We start from the raw sequence: 15666 nt of genomic DNA on the forward strand, positions 1-15666 counted from the left end.
GTGAGTGTCATGTACAGACAGGCTGCACCACTATTGTACATCTAAGAAATCACAACATGGAATGGTGTTATATTCAAACTGCAGGAAACACAATACTTAATATACTTACTAAATATGTGTTAGAATGAATGGGAGACACAGATATCCCCGCCCATACTGTATTTGTTTCGTACTGATAAAAAAAGCACACTTAAATGTTATAGATCTTTCAGTAATGAGAATTATGATGCATAATGAATCCATCCCCTTATATTTTCAATCATATCGCAATTGCATTATAGGTCAAAATAAAATCATTTGTTTTTTCACAAATCTTGCAGCCCTACAGGATGAGCATGGGTTCAGTGCCCCTAAAAGTTATTGTTTGAATTCTATTTCAATTCATCTCTGTGTAACTGCACAATAGAAAACATGAACTAATGCAGTGCCTCCCTTGTTTAGGATTCAGCTGTTTGAAGGACAGACTGAGGAGAGGGGGTGGACAATGATGATGATTGAGACCCATTTGGAGACCATTCACACTCACAGCCCCACCACCTGAAGACTGTCCCAACTGGTAAACTTTATTAAGATTTATAAATAGTGTGTTTAAGAAATACCAAGGCTACACACAAACTATAATACTGTGAGTGCACAAGGCAAGTCAAAGGTAGGAAAGGAGTATTCCACAAACTGCAGTTTCCTTATTTACAGCATTAGTATGTATCTGTTAGCTACCATTAGCAGTTATATTACAATCACCATTATCAAGCGTATTTACAATCAGTTTTATTTGAAATAGACTTTGTATCCAAAGTGCAGGACTGCACAAAACACACTTCCATAACACAATCTGTACAGTTGATAACAAAGCTGAACAATGGATGCGTTTATCAAACAAATTACAAATAAATTACTTTTTTTAATCAGTACAGGAGGAGTGTGTGAGGACCAGGCTCCCTGTTCATCAGTCAGACCAACAAGGAAATGTTCTTTATGGTGTTTGTTCTGTTATGTACAAGAATGTTTGGCTTTTAAAGCACGGTTACTAGTATTAAAGACAGAGCTGTATTCATTTACATTTTCAAAAAATGTGTTCAGAAATTCCTTTGATATAAACAGATCAGTTTTTATGTAGCAGGTAAAAAGTTTTCAGCGTTAGAGCCATTTGAAAGAGCTGTTTTATTTTATCCAATGTGCTGTTTAGGAATGTTTTGGGGAAAAAATATTATTTACAAAGACTGTTTTCCTGTGAAGTGAAATGTATAAGTTTAATATTAAATATTAACAATTCTGCTTTTGGTTCCATCTTTGTTACACAAATATATTCCTTTTGACTGAATAATACAGTCAAACTGCTGTGAAGTAAAGGAACATCACTCATAAAGACATTTATCAATAATTGCCACTCTTTATCTCAACTTAAAATTCTTTGACAAAGTTCTTGAGTGATGTGTGTCAGTTATAGATGTCACCTAATTAAAAACCAGATGCAGCTTGAGCATTGGAAAACCCATCACGCTTCAAACCTGTTGTTATATTCACCTGCACAAATAATAAACTGCAACAGGAAGCAGCATGAGGGCGGATAATATGGCCAATGTACCCACAAACATGTGGGAGCCCTCAGTAACTCTACTACTCCAGATGGAGCAGCAGCCAAATCCACAGACACCTCCCACCCTCACTCAACAGTCTCTGGGTGCGGGTGCGCCTCATATGACGAGGCAGACGTGGCCCTTCTTGTCCAGCTCCACCAGAGAGAGCTGCTGCAGGGCCTTCAGCTTGGCATCGCTCACCTTCATCTTCATCTGCTTCATCTTCTGCACACAAGGGGGGCACTGCAGGGAGGAAGAGACACACACAGCTGATTAAAGAGTCAAAGGTTTTGTCATATTCACAGTAGCTACAGTGTAGTCAACAATGCAACATAAAGATATATTTAAGACACATGTTGCAAGTGACCAATGTGCAGGTAAATGTGTAAGAACCAAACTATAAACATGTAAAACAGAATGAGATGAGGCTGAAGACAGAATGTGAAATGAGACACTGTACAGGAATAAAATACTGCTTATCATAGTAATAAATATGTTGGTTATGAATGCGCTTATGGTCTTATGGCCTGATCATTCCAACAGCAGGCTTTTCAATCACAAGATGCAATGTTGACTGTTTCATACAGTGGTGCGGTGATAACGTATTTTAGTAGGCACAAGGTCACATGGCTTCACATCTCCACCGCTAAGCTAAAGGTGGCTAATGGTCAGCAGGATGACGTTCTCATGTAGCCACTTGTTAGCAACCGCTCTTTTTATGACAGAGGTGTCATACATGAACCAGTTTAGTATATAATGACGTATTGTGTGTCGTTGAACAAGATTAACCAAATCATGTTAAAAACACTTAAAGACGCGATAACTGAAAAGTGGTAAAAAGCGAACTAATTTACAGTTTCAGGAATCATTCCTGTACTACACCATCAAGAACAGCATTAATCCTGCCAACAGATTTATACACCCACAATCTCTTCAAAAGGAGGTACCACTGTGTTAAAGAGGTAGCCGTGTAAATATTAACATGTTACAGTACTGTGCTGAAAATACAAAGGAATCATTGCGGTGTCTCCGACCTGTCTTTGCCACTGTGCTGCTGCAGCTGCTGGTAGAACGTGTTGAGGTCGGCCAGCTTGATGTTGGCGCGTACGCTGAGAGGGAGAGTCTCAAACATGGCGTCACTCAGCTCCTCATACTCACAGCCTGCGGATACACAGACACAGACACAGATATCACCCACAGTTGGACTTCCCACTTCCACTCATACTAAGTGGTATCCTAAACCAAGTAGTGATGACAGGAAGTGGGTTATAAAACCATCGAACAGCTTGTGTACTACATGCTGACTCTACTGACCAAGTGCAACAATAATTGTGTCTGTGTTCCATGTCTCAGCCCATACAAGATGAACATTTCATTTTGTCCTACAGACGTTAACAAACTTGAAAGTTGACATGTCAAATATACAGTATACCCTCCTGTATAGGTGTTATATATCAGGGACTGCTGCAAAAACCAAAAAGCTAAGAAGGTGTTTACAAAAAGGTAATGTACAGAACAGGATTAGGGCCACATGTGAAAAAAGCTTTGAGTTTATCCCCAAAATAAATTCTTGTGTGGCCCTAGTCCTCTTCCAACTTAAGTGCTGGACGGATAGTATAGTATTCAGAAATAGTTGGACTCACTCTGTGACTGCTGGGGTGTAAACGCTGCTGCAGCAGGCGGCGTCTGAAAGAAAAGCAGAAATCATTAGTGTGACAATGGCCATTGGAAGATGAGATGGTCATCAGAGGTTATTCATACGCTGATCATGTCTCACCTCTGGGGTCTCCCCGACAAATGTATCCAGCAGCTCTGCCGACTCCTGCTCTGACTCTGTCAATGGATCAACCTGCAGCATGGTAACAGTCAACAGTCTTTACCCACGGCTGCAACACATTTGTCTATAATAAAACGCAATGGTAGGTTTTTTTCATTATGATTGAATGTCTTATGTGATACGATCATATGTACATTTTAAGAATAATTAGCTTTGGTAAGAATATTTGGGTTCAGGAGTTCCAGATCAATCTTTAATAGCATTTCTGAATGTTTGCGGGTTGATATCTCATATTGGTAGATCAACAAATCTGAGCGCCATCCTCCAAGAATAAGGAGAAAGCAGGTATAGGTAGGTTGGAGTTGAGGGGATTTTTCCTCGCTATACCATTTTTATTTTCCAGATCAAGTTAGAAACGGAATCTGTTGTGTTCAGAATCCCTTAATTCAAACATTACAAAGCTATTATAAATTAAGCTGCATTGGTTTTACAATTTGGCACCTTATGGATATTTCAACAACACCACAGCCTGCAGGAGGAGTGCATTTCATTTCCATTTAGAAAATGCATCTTCCATTTGTGACTGACAATCTTTTGTATAATAGTTATCTGCTGACATTTGCGTGTACATGTGCTCGCAAATGTCTTTAGAAAACTGTCGATGACAGGAAGCATGTCCATTAGAAGTCAACAGTAACATAATCATTGTGGTAAAAGACCATTATCCACTGTGTGACAATCGTTCACTTTCCTCTACTTTCTGTATACAGTATAGTACACAGTGTGGGTACCTGCACATCAGTGGTCTGCTGGAAGTGTTGTACCAGCTCCATGGCCGTGCTCAGGTTGTTTCTGATGGAGTCCATGGATTCTTTCTGTGCCTCTGCAATCTCCTTCACCTGCGAGCACAGCGCTGTGTGTTTGGCTTTGATGGCCCTTAGGTTCTCCAGCATCACTGCCGGGTTCTCCTGCAGGAACACAGCAGAGATTAACACGTTGCTTATGGTTTCGTCATGTATAGTGTCCAGTGGTCAAAATTGCATGAACAGCGTAGTTACATGTTGATATATTGTATTTGAAGCTGACAGTTTAAACTCCTGCAGACTCCGTCCTATCTTTAGTTGAGTAAAAAAGCTAGAAGAAATAGCTGCTGTTATTCCATTACCTCAGTGGGACATCCATTCGCTGAAGCTTTGTTGAGGAAGTCCAGCTTCAGCCGCTTCTCAATGTACTCCAGGTCTGCCTCCGACTTGAGGAACTGCAAAGACACTCAGCTTAATGTTTTGGTACTACATGCGGTGAACATATGAGCAATATGCAATATGAAAAGCTATTTGTTTTTCCATTGGATTTATGAATTTTACAGAAGACAATATCTTTGGCAATCAAACATTTATGATACTTACACGTTTTGATCAGCAGGATAATCTCCACATATTAACACCACTGTATGCTGTTTGAAGCCTTGTGGTTGAAATGGTGATGAAAGTGTGATCATCTGTTAAGCTGGGTTTGCTACACTAACTGATTTATATTCAAGAAATTCTGTGCCATAAAGAAGTCAGCGCAGCAGTTACCTATCAGTTATTATTTTGGCCGTTTTAAACAGATAATGTTAAAATGTGGTAGGTGAGAAGCCAACAAACAGAAATACTGATGCCTGTATGTGTTCTATGACTTAAACATGCCGAATATCTATTTTTGCAACACAACAATCCAACAGAGTGTAGAAATGTAAATGTTTAGGTGCAGCCGCTCTTTGCAGTTTTCAGATGCTTTGACAATACTATTGCACTGCTAGCTGTCTGATACAGTAGTGCAATGAAGTCAGAGCACCTGCCAACAGCTCAAGTGTATGAAAACGTTACCTTGCTTGTAACCATTTCTGGCCATTGCCCTTCTAACGTTGCACTGCTTTTCTAGAAGGGCCATCAGCGGTACAGTATAAGAGGCACTGCTCAAACTATCCTTAGTGAAGTGTAAGTGTCATTTAGAGGCCCAATTATAAACAGACCCCTACAACCTCAACCAAACACAAAAACACATTTGAAATCATACTTTGCTACCCATAGAGTCATTACAAAGGAGTCTCTTACAAGCAGAGGTGGAAGGAGTACACAGAATATTTACTTCAGTACAAGTAGCAATACAGTGAAACAATACTCAGTTACAAGTAAAAGTCCTACATTCTTGATTGTACAAAAAAAAAGGGTATTGGTAGCTAAATATACTGTAAGTACCAAAAGATAACGTCATATTTGTAATTGTTTTATTAAATGTATTGATGAACTTGTGTGTTCACCACTGCAATGTTGCGAAGTGGGGTTTATTTTTCTTTAATTTAAATACTACTATGAAGATTAATAATATGTGATAATGTATAAGCTGATTTATATGTTTGTATTAATAATATGCATCTGCGAATTAGCTAATAACTAAGTCTGTAAATCAATAGTAGTCGGGTATTAAGTACAACATTTGCCTACAAAATGTGGGGTAAAAGTATGAAGTAGCATATTGTGAAAATACTCCAGTAAAATACCTCCATTTTTACTTACTCCTTTTTTAAGTACAGTAATTTTGTGAAATTTCCACCACTGCTTACAAGCATTATCGTAAAAATAAGAAATAAATATATTTTTAAGCTATCGTGAAAATGAGTGTTCGTGAATGCTCCCTGTTTCAGTGCTGTCTGCGGCCAGCTGTGTTCACTGACCGCTGCTTTAATGGTGGCCATGTTATTACATGTTGAAAACAGCAGCAAGGAAGCGAATTCACAAAGCATCTTTTTTGGCTTTCCCCCGACGCAATAACATTAGTTATCTAGTGAAATGGAGGTTTTAACAAACTAGGTGATGAAATGTACTGCACTTAGACAGGCAGCTGAATGGCGCAAATGTGTTTGAATTGTTTATTAATAAAAAGAGAAAATCATGAGATGCCTGCTCTTGCTCTTGGAGGACGAATAACTCTTCGGATACAACGAGCTGCTAAATATTTCTGATATCGTTCAACAAAGATTAGAGGCACTTTCAGAAGATGAATACAAGGGAAAATAAAATAGTTTTACACTGAGCTTACCATCGCCTCTAGCTTCTCAACTGTTGTCTCCATGTTGAATAGTTTCCAGCCTGATGCAGACTCTGTCATTGGCCAGCTGTTATGCATGGAGGAAGCTGATTGGACGGCTGTGCGTGGTCGCCATATTGCTGCCCGTCTCTTTTTGTGGAATGGCTGCATTTTTTTAGTACAACTTTATTAACAAAGTGTATTTCATCAATTGAACACTTTAAAATGGGGTGAGCGGATTATTTTAATTCAATTTAATTGTAAACAGCATACAATACACTTTTTTTCGGAATAACATATGCTCTATATAACAGCCCTTATAACATTTATGTTTTACATTTATTTTTTCCTTTTGCACGGTTGCACGGTAGACACCAAAAATATAACTATTTTTTAATAGTGAACATGAAAGATAGATTGATGAATAAATACTGTTCTATGTAGTCTGGTGGTATAGGACGGTATCTTTTGCAAGGAGGCAGCAGACCGAACTGGCTTTTTTCACTAGACGTGATAACCATGTATTGTTTTTTTTGTTGTTGCTGATATTCAGAAACTTAAATCTTTTCACTTCCTTTTTTGCGCCACTGGTGTATAGGGGTGTATGTCTTTTCCTTTTTTCCTAAATCAATGATCAGTTCCTTGGTTATGCTTAAGTGGAGTAAAATTGTTGATTTCCTCTTTATATGAAGACTGTTGTTTGTTAGAAATCTGGCCAATGATGGTCGTGGGTGTACTGTGTTAGCACACAACCCTGGGGGGGCACTGGTGTTCAGCAGAGGAGGAGGCGTGACCACCAATCGTAACTGCCCAGGGTCAGTTTGTGGGAAAGTCCAGTTTTACCAAAAAGTTTTACTACAACTGACTTGAGAGGGAGATAGAGCTGGATCATCGTTGGTGCCTTTAACCCCATGACACCAGGAATCCCTAAAGGACTAAGAAAACCATTGAAACGTTTCCGTCTCAGATTTTAAACACATTAACTCAAATATTCCTTCGTATCTCCTTTTCCGTCCAAACTCAAATATAATATCTAGTGGTTAGAGTTAGAATTGTGGAACTCTAACCTGTAATCCATTCATAGTTCACTGTCTGCCACAAGAGGGCGCTATACTTCTTAAGTCCACATTTACACCTTCGTGCTTAACCCTTAAAAACAACACTGTAGACAGATACTTTACCATCACATCACCTCTTCATTTTGCCTAGTGTGTTGTCAACAATCAAAATCAGCACCAAGCCTTACAGCAGAACTTTTTGAGGACTTCATTCACAGAAACATAGACATACAACACAAAAATAAGTCTATTCTACACACAAAACATGGTATTTGTGGAGTTATGCAATTTAGTTGACATTGTTCTGAAGTTGTTTTATTGTCCTGATACCCATAGCAAAGACCCAAACCCACTATGTGTTAGTTCCTCTCTCCCTGTGGTTCTTTCTTTCTTGTGTTTAAAAAAAAAACAACCGTTTCTGTCTTTTTGTCACTACTCAATTAATCATCCTGTAGGATGAATAACCCTATATTTATGTATAGTATTTATTAACAGTTCCTCATTAAATTAAACACATTTGATATCACCACATTTGCTCATTTTGTTCCATGGTCCATTCTGATACTTAAGTGAAACTAAACGCAGGTCAATGCAGAAGCAAATTAACAATGAAAATCTATTTGTGTTGAATGTGGAAATTCATTCAAATAATTATTACTAGTAGAAATGCATTTTTACAGTTCAAACGTCACAAACACTGTAAAAAGAAAACAAGTATCCAGCATTAGCAAAGCAAGCCAGATATTTTTGCACAAACAGAATGTATATTTGGCCATATGGGACACATTCGCAAAGATCCTGGAGGTTTTGGACTGCCAATGGAGAACACACTTCTTTACGTTCCATAAGTCACCGTAGAAAATACAGTAGACATATTTACAGAAATTCTTTACGACTTTGACTTCAGAAAATACAGTGCTGTTTGTGTTACTTTTTCTACAAACACATTTTCGATATACTGATATAACAAGCATGAGACAGCTACACTAGCAAGCCTTTTCATGTCAAAGGCAGTGAAAAAAAATGTATCATAAAACAAAATCTGTTCAAATATGAACAGAGCCAGAAGTTAGGCCAAAGCATTTAAGTAGGGTTAAAGGTTCCTTGATATTATAGCGCATCACGCTGCACTGTGAACACTGAAACAAGTGGCAGGAATTTAAGGACCATCATAGTGGCACATATAAAAACTATTCCTGTACAGATATTTGAGGGGGATGTTTGTTATGTAACTAAGAAGGATGTGGGTTAAGACTACTATTCCATTTTGTTATCATGCAACACATCAATGTGACATATTAGTATGGCGGTCACTGGAGGACGTCATTAACAGCTCTCTGAGGCGACATCGCAGGCATCTCCAGCTTCTCACACTCCGTCAGCTTCAGTGTTAGGTGCTGGGCGATCTCATTAGGATCCGTGTACAGTGCAGCGGGAACATTCTGACAGAGAGAGGGACACGTTCAATTGACCACAGGAAATGCAGCACCTCATAGGAAGCTTCAATATTTTAGATGTTTAAATAGAGTGGTGAAGTGATGAAAAGCATTGAAAAGGCTCCCTTGACAAAAAGCCATGGATTTGTGATGTTGAGTTTTGGAATAGTGCAGAAAAAATAAGCTCTGTGGCCAACCCATGTTTATGATACTTACACCTTTTGTTCCACCTAAGTTAAAAAGCTAACCTTAGGCTATAAACAAAGTACATCACGGTCACATGGCTGAATATTTCTTAAGGTTGTGTTAACTACAGACCTTATTTCAGGCATCTAAACATAAACACGTTCAAATAACTGTTGAGACAAGGGAACAGGAAGCGGTCAAATGCTAACTCATTTCCAGGTTTTAGGACTAATTCCTTCAACATTCTGTACACATATACACATACCGTGCATCAAGTCTGCTGATAACCAAATGTTACATTCAAAATGAATGATTACTTTCTTTACCCAAATTATGTTTTTTATATGAATAAATATCTACAAATATTGTAGAAAAGGCAGGATTTAGAAAAAATGAAGGGACAGAGTTTTCTTTTGTATGTACATTCCAATTAAAACGTTGAAAAATTCTTTAGAGGCTGAAGATTCAGCCAGCTGAGCAGGGTATGTAAAACATGTTATGACCACAGAAAGGCTTGGTAAGAAAACATATAAGATTAAATGTTCTTTCAAAAAACAATGCTACTCGATTCTGATTTCTAAGGTTGTTAATGCTCGATAACACACCGCTGCTAAGCAAAATATTGACCGTTGCTGAGGAGGATTTTTTTGTGATTTACATTTATTAATCACCGCCTCTTTGAACATTATCCCTTAAAGCTCTTTCCTTGCTTTTTGTGGTGGAACTATCCATAATTTAATGTGAAGGGCAATATATGTGGTCCTCAGTGTCTTGTGACTCGCAGATCATTATAGTGTTGGCTTTACAATGATATACAGTAGGACTTTATGATATTCTATGCAGGTTCTACTGTTTAATACTGACTATGTGTTAGACGAGCGAATTGAAGAAACAGCTAAATAAATTGTAATGATAGCGGGATAAAAAAAAGGAGTGATAGCATATAGAAAGCTAGGGACATAAACCCTTTAATAAATGATTACCATGAGACATGGCCTGCTTTTTTACCAGTGTCGTGTCACAGCTCACCTTAAGATCTCCTATTTTACTTTCTCTTGTGCTGAACTCTCGTAGCATGTAATTCGCTCCCGCCTGGAATCAGAAACAGAATCACCAGTCTTTACTCATTAAAGCCTTCGTGAGTGTGGACGATCAGAAACAGAATTCTTAAATTAAAAGGTTAATTGAGTTTTATGACAGTTGCTATATTTTATGAAATATACAAAGTTTAAATATAAATGTGCAGATTTTATACAGATATAACATGTATATAGTGTAGAACTATATAAACTGTATTTAATGTAACTTGAGCCATATTTAAATGATACGGCTTGCCCCTTATTAAACCATGCACTGTACCCTGGCTGGAGGAAGTAAACGTACCTCGTGATACAGTCGCGTGTCGTTTATTCTGATCAGCACTCCGTCCACTCGTAGGAAGAAACGCAGCAACAAGAAGAAACTGGTGGGCATCACCCTCTGTGTCAACAACACACAGCAACATGTTACTGATCACATTTGTTCCACTTATGTAGAAATAATACAATCCCATATTGGGATATTTAACTGAATCATCATGTCATGATATGTCCTTGTCCTAGACAAATCCCAACACTGAATTATGCCTTCTGATTTTCCGCCTTTCCCAGAATTCACCTGTGGGGAGGTTTCAGTAGCTGACTGCATTGTGGGCAGTTTGCAGGTCTGAATGTGAGTAACTGTGATGTGCTGTGGCTCTCAGAGAAACTCCCCATAGTAAATAAGGGACTGCAACTTACACAGACTGTGGCTGAAATCTTCCTTTTCATTGTCGCTAAATCTGGTTCTATCCGTTCAATAGTATCAGCTGTTAAACAGACTCCAAATTAAAGTCAGCAAAAACCCAACTACGAGGCAAACAAACACTTTCTAGAAGGAGGTGTCGAACAACCATTACATCATAATTGGTATTAAAATATGGACAGGACTGAACCCAAATCTTCTTAGAGCAATTTCTCATCAACAAATTTTAAAATGCTTATACTAAATTCTATTGTGATCTGTATTTGTACTTTTTGTTGGTGCTTTAACTCACTTAGATTTTTTTGTACCTTGACTGAACATGGTAATATTGAATAAGTAAAAAAAACAATCAATGCAGCACTCACAATTTTCCCGCTGATCATGGAGACGCCGTGGTCGTGAAGCTCGTCCTCAAACAGCAGCACCTCGTCGAAGAACATGATCTGTTCCCGAGCCTTCAGCTTCTCCATGTCGATACGCTCCTCTGTCTTCACCACCTGCACAGGAAACACAGAGACATGAAGCACAGGGGGAGGAGGAGCTGGACAATACTCGAAGGTAGTGGTCCACATCACTGAGGTGTTGATGTGTCCATTCAATCACTGGAAATGACCCACCTTCATCTGCAGGCTCTCCCCTAAAAGAGTGCCTCTGTAGTCTGTGGTGTATGTCCAGTCGTAGGGTCTCACTACCTCTTTGGAGTGTTCAGAATCCGCCCTGAAAGAAGACCACAGAGCTTGTGTTAGCTACACAGGTCCCATTCTTTGTGTCTCTGGGAATTAACGGCTTTACGTGTTTTTTACTTTGGTTTTCAATTCAAAACCTGCACACATTAGCTATTATATAACATATTTAGAATTCTAGATTTGAATTGCATCATACATGTAAATCCCTGCTCCAACATGAAGAGCTAATCTCTTCCAATAATTAAACAAACCTGCATGGACAGACATGTGTAAACGGTGGCGAAATGAGGACAGACACATAACGTGTACCACAGGAGGAGCTTGTGCATGTATTCCTTGGTTCCTTCAGAGGGAGTTTCTCTCCCACACACTCTTCCCCCCTGCCTGAAAAACCTCCATTGGACTCCTTTTACTACTTCAGTAACATAATGACATCACTATGTAACACTCGCGCTTCTATTTGCTAGAGCTCCAACACATATTACGTGATAGGCTAAGGGGCGGTAGTTTCCCAACACATATCTACACTTTGACTAATCACAACAGAGCAGAACACTATGCTGTTGTTTCAGACAGTGGGTGAAAGGAGGAAAAAGATTTGGTTTCTTGCCTAAACAGCAGCACCTCAAATGTGCTAATAAATTGCTCATTTACCTGCTCTCCTGCCACTCCTGAGCACAGGCCACCTTCACAGCATCCTCCATGTTGTTGACTCTCCGGAGGGCATCGATGGCGTTAAATTCGATGCCGTAGCCGTCGCTGTGTTGGATGCGCAGGATGTTGTCCCCAAACAGCATCTCTGGAAGGGAGGGCATGTTCATCTCCACCCCTAACCTGGAGGTTGATTTAATATACTTAATGTTATTTTGTTTATAGTGAGAGGAACGTTAAAAACTCAATTCCAGGACATAATTTGACAGGAGATTAATGTCTGTCAGTCAGCAGACATTTTTCATCTACTCAAGAGATGTTTTGCAAATATTACCCATGTGGTACAAGCATAAATATATAGCCATATTTGTAGTTCATTTACACGTGGTTACAGAATCTTTGTGGTACCTCATGCTGTCTGTCAAAAGGTCTGAAGGACCCACAATGGCATACAAGGAAGATTTTTTTTTAAAGTTTATTTTTGGCCACGAGTGCCTTTATTGCGAGTTGAAAAGGGCAGACAGAGGGGATGACACATGTATATGGTACCCAGGTTGGAGCTTCAGATTTTCAAAACTGGGTCTAAGTAAGTTGTTTTAATTGTTGTATAACTGTCAATCAGTGCAATACCTTATACACATTTATGCTACACTACAATTATTATCTGCTGTGTTGAGTGTACCTGGGCTGCACAAGTTGATTTAATGGCGAACTCAACAGAGTTTAACAAGGAAAAGTCAGAAGACCAATGAGTATCTGGTGCGCACATTAAGAGGAATATCTCACCTTTCAATGTCTTTGGACTTCATGATGTGGTTCCTGGCTGCAGTCACTTTCCATGGTCCAAATGTGAAGTCCTGCTTACTGCTCTTAAAGCCATGTGACATCATCGTGGACAGAGAGGCCAACATTAACTGCAAAATATATCATCAAAGGCTGTCAGTCATCAGGATTGGCTACTGTGGTAAAGATACACTAACTGGGATGGGCTTGAGGTTAGGGCTTGGTGCAGGTCAACCCCCTCCCCTCCACAAGTGCATGTTAAAAAATGTTTAATAACATCAGCATGGTTTACAGATATGTTCCGCAGGTTTGGACCTGCAACTTTCTAAGGGTCTGGGGGGAGGTCAAACTGCAGATCTAATATTCCAGATACTATTATTTACAAGACATGGCAAGGTAAGGTGAAAACGCATACAAACCAAAAAATAAGAAGAAAATGAATTACAATTCAATACAAAGTGATAAAGCCAAATCAACCACTGTCCTTAGTGTCATATTAGAACATGATCACATATTAACACACTTCAGCTGTGACTGCTATGTTCTCCCACCTTTAAACTACACTAACGCTGAATTGAGGTGGTTGTGATTAATCCAATGCTACATCTGTCCATGGCTAGCTGAATGATGTATTCACTTTTCTAAGACTCGGTTCGGCTGCTTGTGTGTGTTTTTTATTTTTTTTAACCCGAACACCATTTTTTCAATACACCATTGGAATAATAAGAAAATTATACTTTCGTTGTAAGGCTGCGCTAATTTCATGAAAAATACCTAACGCTATTTCTTCTGCTTCATGAATACATTTGACTTTATTTTATTTTGGAAGACTGTTCCTCATGAATCCGCTTTGTTTCTGACAGCATATTAAATGTACTGCAGCTGCTTATTACAAGGTAGTGTTACATTTAATAAAGGAAGCCTGTTTACCTTAGTGTTGTCAACTGTTAGCTGTCATGGAGGCTACTAGAGTGCGCCGCTGTAAACTGTCCGGTTATGTTTTCCACGCTCACGCTGAGGTTCCGGTGCTCATCCTGCTGGTGTACCGCAGAGCCGCCCCCTGATGTCGCTGCTTCCGCCCTCTCTGTGTGGAGCTCATTAGAGAGCTTTCATTGTTTGGCTTTTATTTGTAATAACATTTTCTAAGTTCCGCATTCGTGTTCAGGTATGTATCAGCGGTAAGGTCTATTTTGGATAGTCCACACTGTTTTGTTTTTTTTGCAGTGGAATAATATCAGCAGAATAAACTATATGAATTAATTATATAACATAAACATTTTATTTTAGCAGACGTTTTACCATAAGTTTAATAAACCAGAAAAAAACATGCTTGGACCAGCAAAACCTTGCAGGTACATTTGCATCATCACTTAGTGCTGTTGCATTAGTTTCAATTGAGTAATCAATTAAATTAAAATCTTTACTTTTTGTATATGCTAGGTTTAATGGCCAAAGTGTAGTGAAAACATGTGGGTTTTGAGTTTGTTAAGGAAGATGTGTAGACATTTTGCTGTCCTGATATCAATGGGGAGCTTGTTCCACCATTTTGAAGCAAGGATAGAATATCCATACTTAAATTGAAACCGGAAACACGTTACCTCTGACAAAAATTAAAAGAAATAGATCCAAAACTTAAACATTTCACTCCATTGGTAAGTTTAAATTCACCATTTACTGTGTGGTGTTATATTATTGATGCAACATATAATATACCTTTATTAATCCCCATGGGGAAATTCAGTGGTTTAAGCAGCAACAGAATAAGAGTGAAAAACAGGACAGTTTGGTTCACACAGGATAATAAAACAAAAATAAAATGATGTACAGGTAAGTATCTGTTTGGACAAAAAACGGAATTAAGGACTTCAGTGAACATAGATACATTTTGTATCCGGATTGTTAAGGGTAAAAGTTATTGTGCAAAAGTGCAGGCTTGATGTGCAGTCCGGGTTATTGTCAGTGAGTCACATGGTTAGCCCCTTGTTGTGCAGTCTGATGGCTACAAGCACAAAGGGTTTCCCAGGCGCTTAGTGCTGTGCCGAGGAAGGATGAGTCTGTGGCTAAACATACTCCTCATCTTCACTAGCTCTGCATGGTGGCGGTGGGAGGGGTTATCCAGGATACTGTCCAGTTTCCTCCTCGTCCTCCCCTCAGTCACCTCCTCCAGATTGTTTAACTCCATCAACAGAGCTAGCCTTCCTCATGAGCTTGTTCAGCCTGTCAGCATCCCTTTTGTTGGTGTTACCCCCCCAGCACACTACGTCAAAGAAGAGCACATGCCAGCACAGACTGGTAGAACGTCTGCAGCAGCCTCGTGCACACATTGAAGGACCTGAGCCTCCTCAGGAAGAACAGCTTGCTCTGTCCCTTCCTGAAGAAAGCATCAGTGTTGTCAGTCCAGTCCAGTTTATTGTTCAAGTGCACTCCCAGGAACTTGTAGGTGTTCACCATCCCTATCTCCTCCCCCCTGATGGTGATGGGGTTACAGATCTCTTCGTGCTCCGCCTGAAGTCCACCACCAGCTCCTTAGTCTTGCTGATGTTGAGCTGGAGGTGGTTGTTGTCACACAAGCCTACAAAGTTCTCCACCAGGGCCCTGTACTCCTCCTCATTGTCATCGGTGATGCAGCTGACGATGGAGGAGTCATCAGAGAACTTCTGT

General features: G+C 39.3%; 2 protein-coding genes across 3 annotated transcripts; both read right to left on the minus strand.

Moving 5' to 3' along the window:
* Nucleotides 1–752: 752 nt before the first annotated feature.
* Nucleotides 753–6562, minus strand: ska2 (spindle and kinetochore associated complex subunit 2). Of its 2 annotated transcripts, XM_063895215.1 has the most exons (8): nt 6436–6562; nt 4520–4612; nt 4146–4322; nt 3355–3426; nt 3221–3263; nt 2612–2738; nt 2384; nt 753–1820 (listed from the first exon to the last, which is right to left on the minus strand). In XM_063895215.1, the coding sequence occupies exons 1-8, from the start codon at nt 6520–6522 to the stop codon at nt 1695–1697; spliced, it is 726 nt and encodes a 241-aa protein (XP_063751285.1). In that variant the 5' UTR covers nt 6523–6562; the 3' UTR covers nt 753–1694. The 2 variants fall into 2 exon arrangements, with proteins under 2 accessions (XP_063751285.1, XP_063751284.1); XM_063895214.1 differs by lacking the exon at nt 2384.
* Nucleotides 6563–7599: 1037 nt separating this feature from the next.
* On the minus strand, nt 7600–14059 carry tiprl (TIP41, TOR signaling pathway regulator-like (S. cerevisiae)). The gene is made up of 8 exons (XM_063895213.1): nt 13936–14059; nt 13009–13136; nt 12226–12405; nt 11503–11602; nt 11251–11382; nt 10487–10582; nt 10133–10195; nt 7600–8923 (listed from the first exon to the last, which is right to left on the minus strand). Exons 2-8 carry the CDS (start codon nt 13131–13133, stop codon nt 8792–8794), a joined length of 828 nt encoding a protein of 275 aa, XP_063751283.1. The 5' UTR covers nt 13134–13136; nt 13936–14059; the 3' UTR covers nt 7600–8791.
* Nucleotides 14060–15666: the final 1607 nt, after the last annotated feature.

The sequence above is a fragment of the Eleginops maclovinus genome, chromosome 11 (genome assembly GCF_036324505.1).
Source record: "Eleginops maclovinus isolate JMC-PN-2008 ecotype Puerto Natales chromosome 11, JC_Emac_rtc_rv5, whole genome shotgun sequence".
NCBI classification, from domain to species: domain Eukaryota; kingdom Metazoa; phylum Chordata; class Actinopteri; order Perciformes; family Eleginopidae; genus Eleginops; species Eleginops maclovinus.

Excerpts from the sequence above, each read along its gene's own strand:
- tiprl (XM_063895213.1), bottom strand. The coding sequence starts at position 13,133 with ATGTTGGCCTCTCTGTCCACGATGATGTCACATGGCTTTAAGAGCAGT. Across the intron at positions 11,383-11,502 it reads GGGAGAGCCTGCAGATGAAG|GTGGTGAAGACAGAGGAGCG; the intron begins GTGGGTCATTTC and ends TTTCCTGTGCAG. Across the intron at positions 10,583-11,250 it reads CCATGATCAGCGGGAAAATT|AGGGTGATGCCCACCAGTTT; the intron begins GTGAGTGCTGCA and ends TTGTTGACACAG.
- ska2 (XM_063895215.1), bottom strand. The coding sequence starts at position 6,522 with ATGCATAACAGCTGGCCAATGACAGAGTCTGCATCAGGCTGGAAACTA. Across the intron at positions 4,323-4,519 it reads CGAATGGATGTCCCACTGAG|GAGAACCCGGCAGTGATGCT; the intron begins GTAATGGAATAA and ends GTGTTCCTGCAG. Across the intron at positions 3,264-3,354 it reads TTGTCGGGGAGACCCCAGAG|ACGCCGCCTGCTGCAGCAGC; the intron begins GTGAGACATGAT and ends CTTTTCTTTCAG.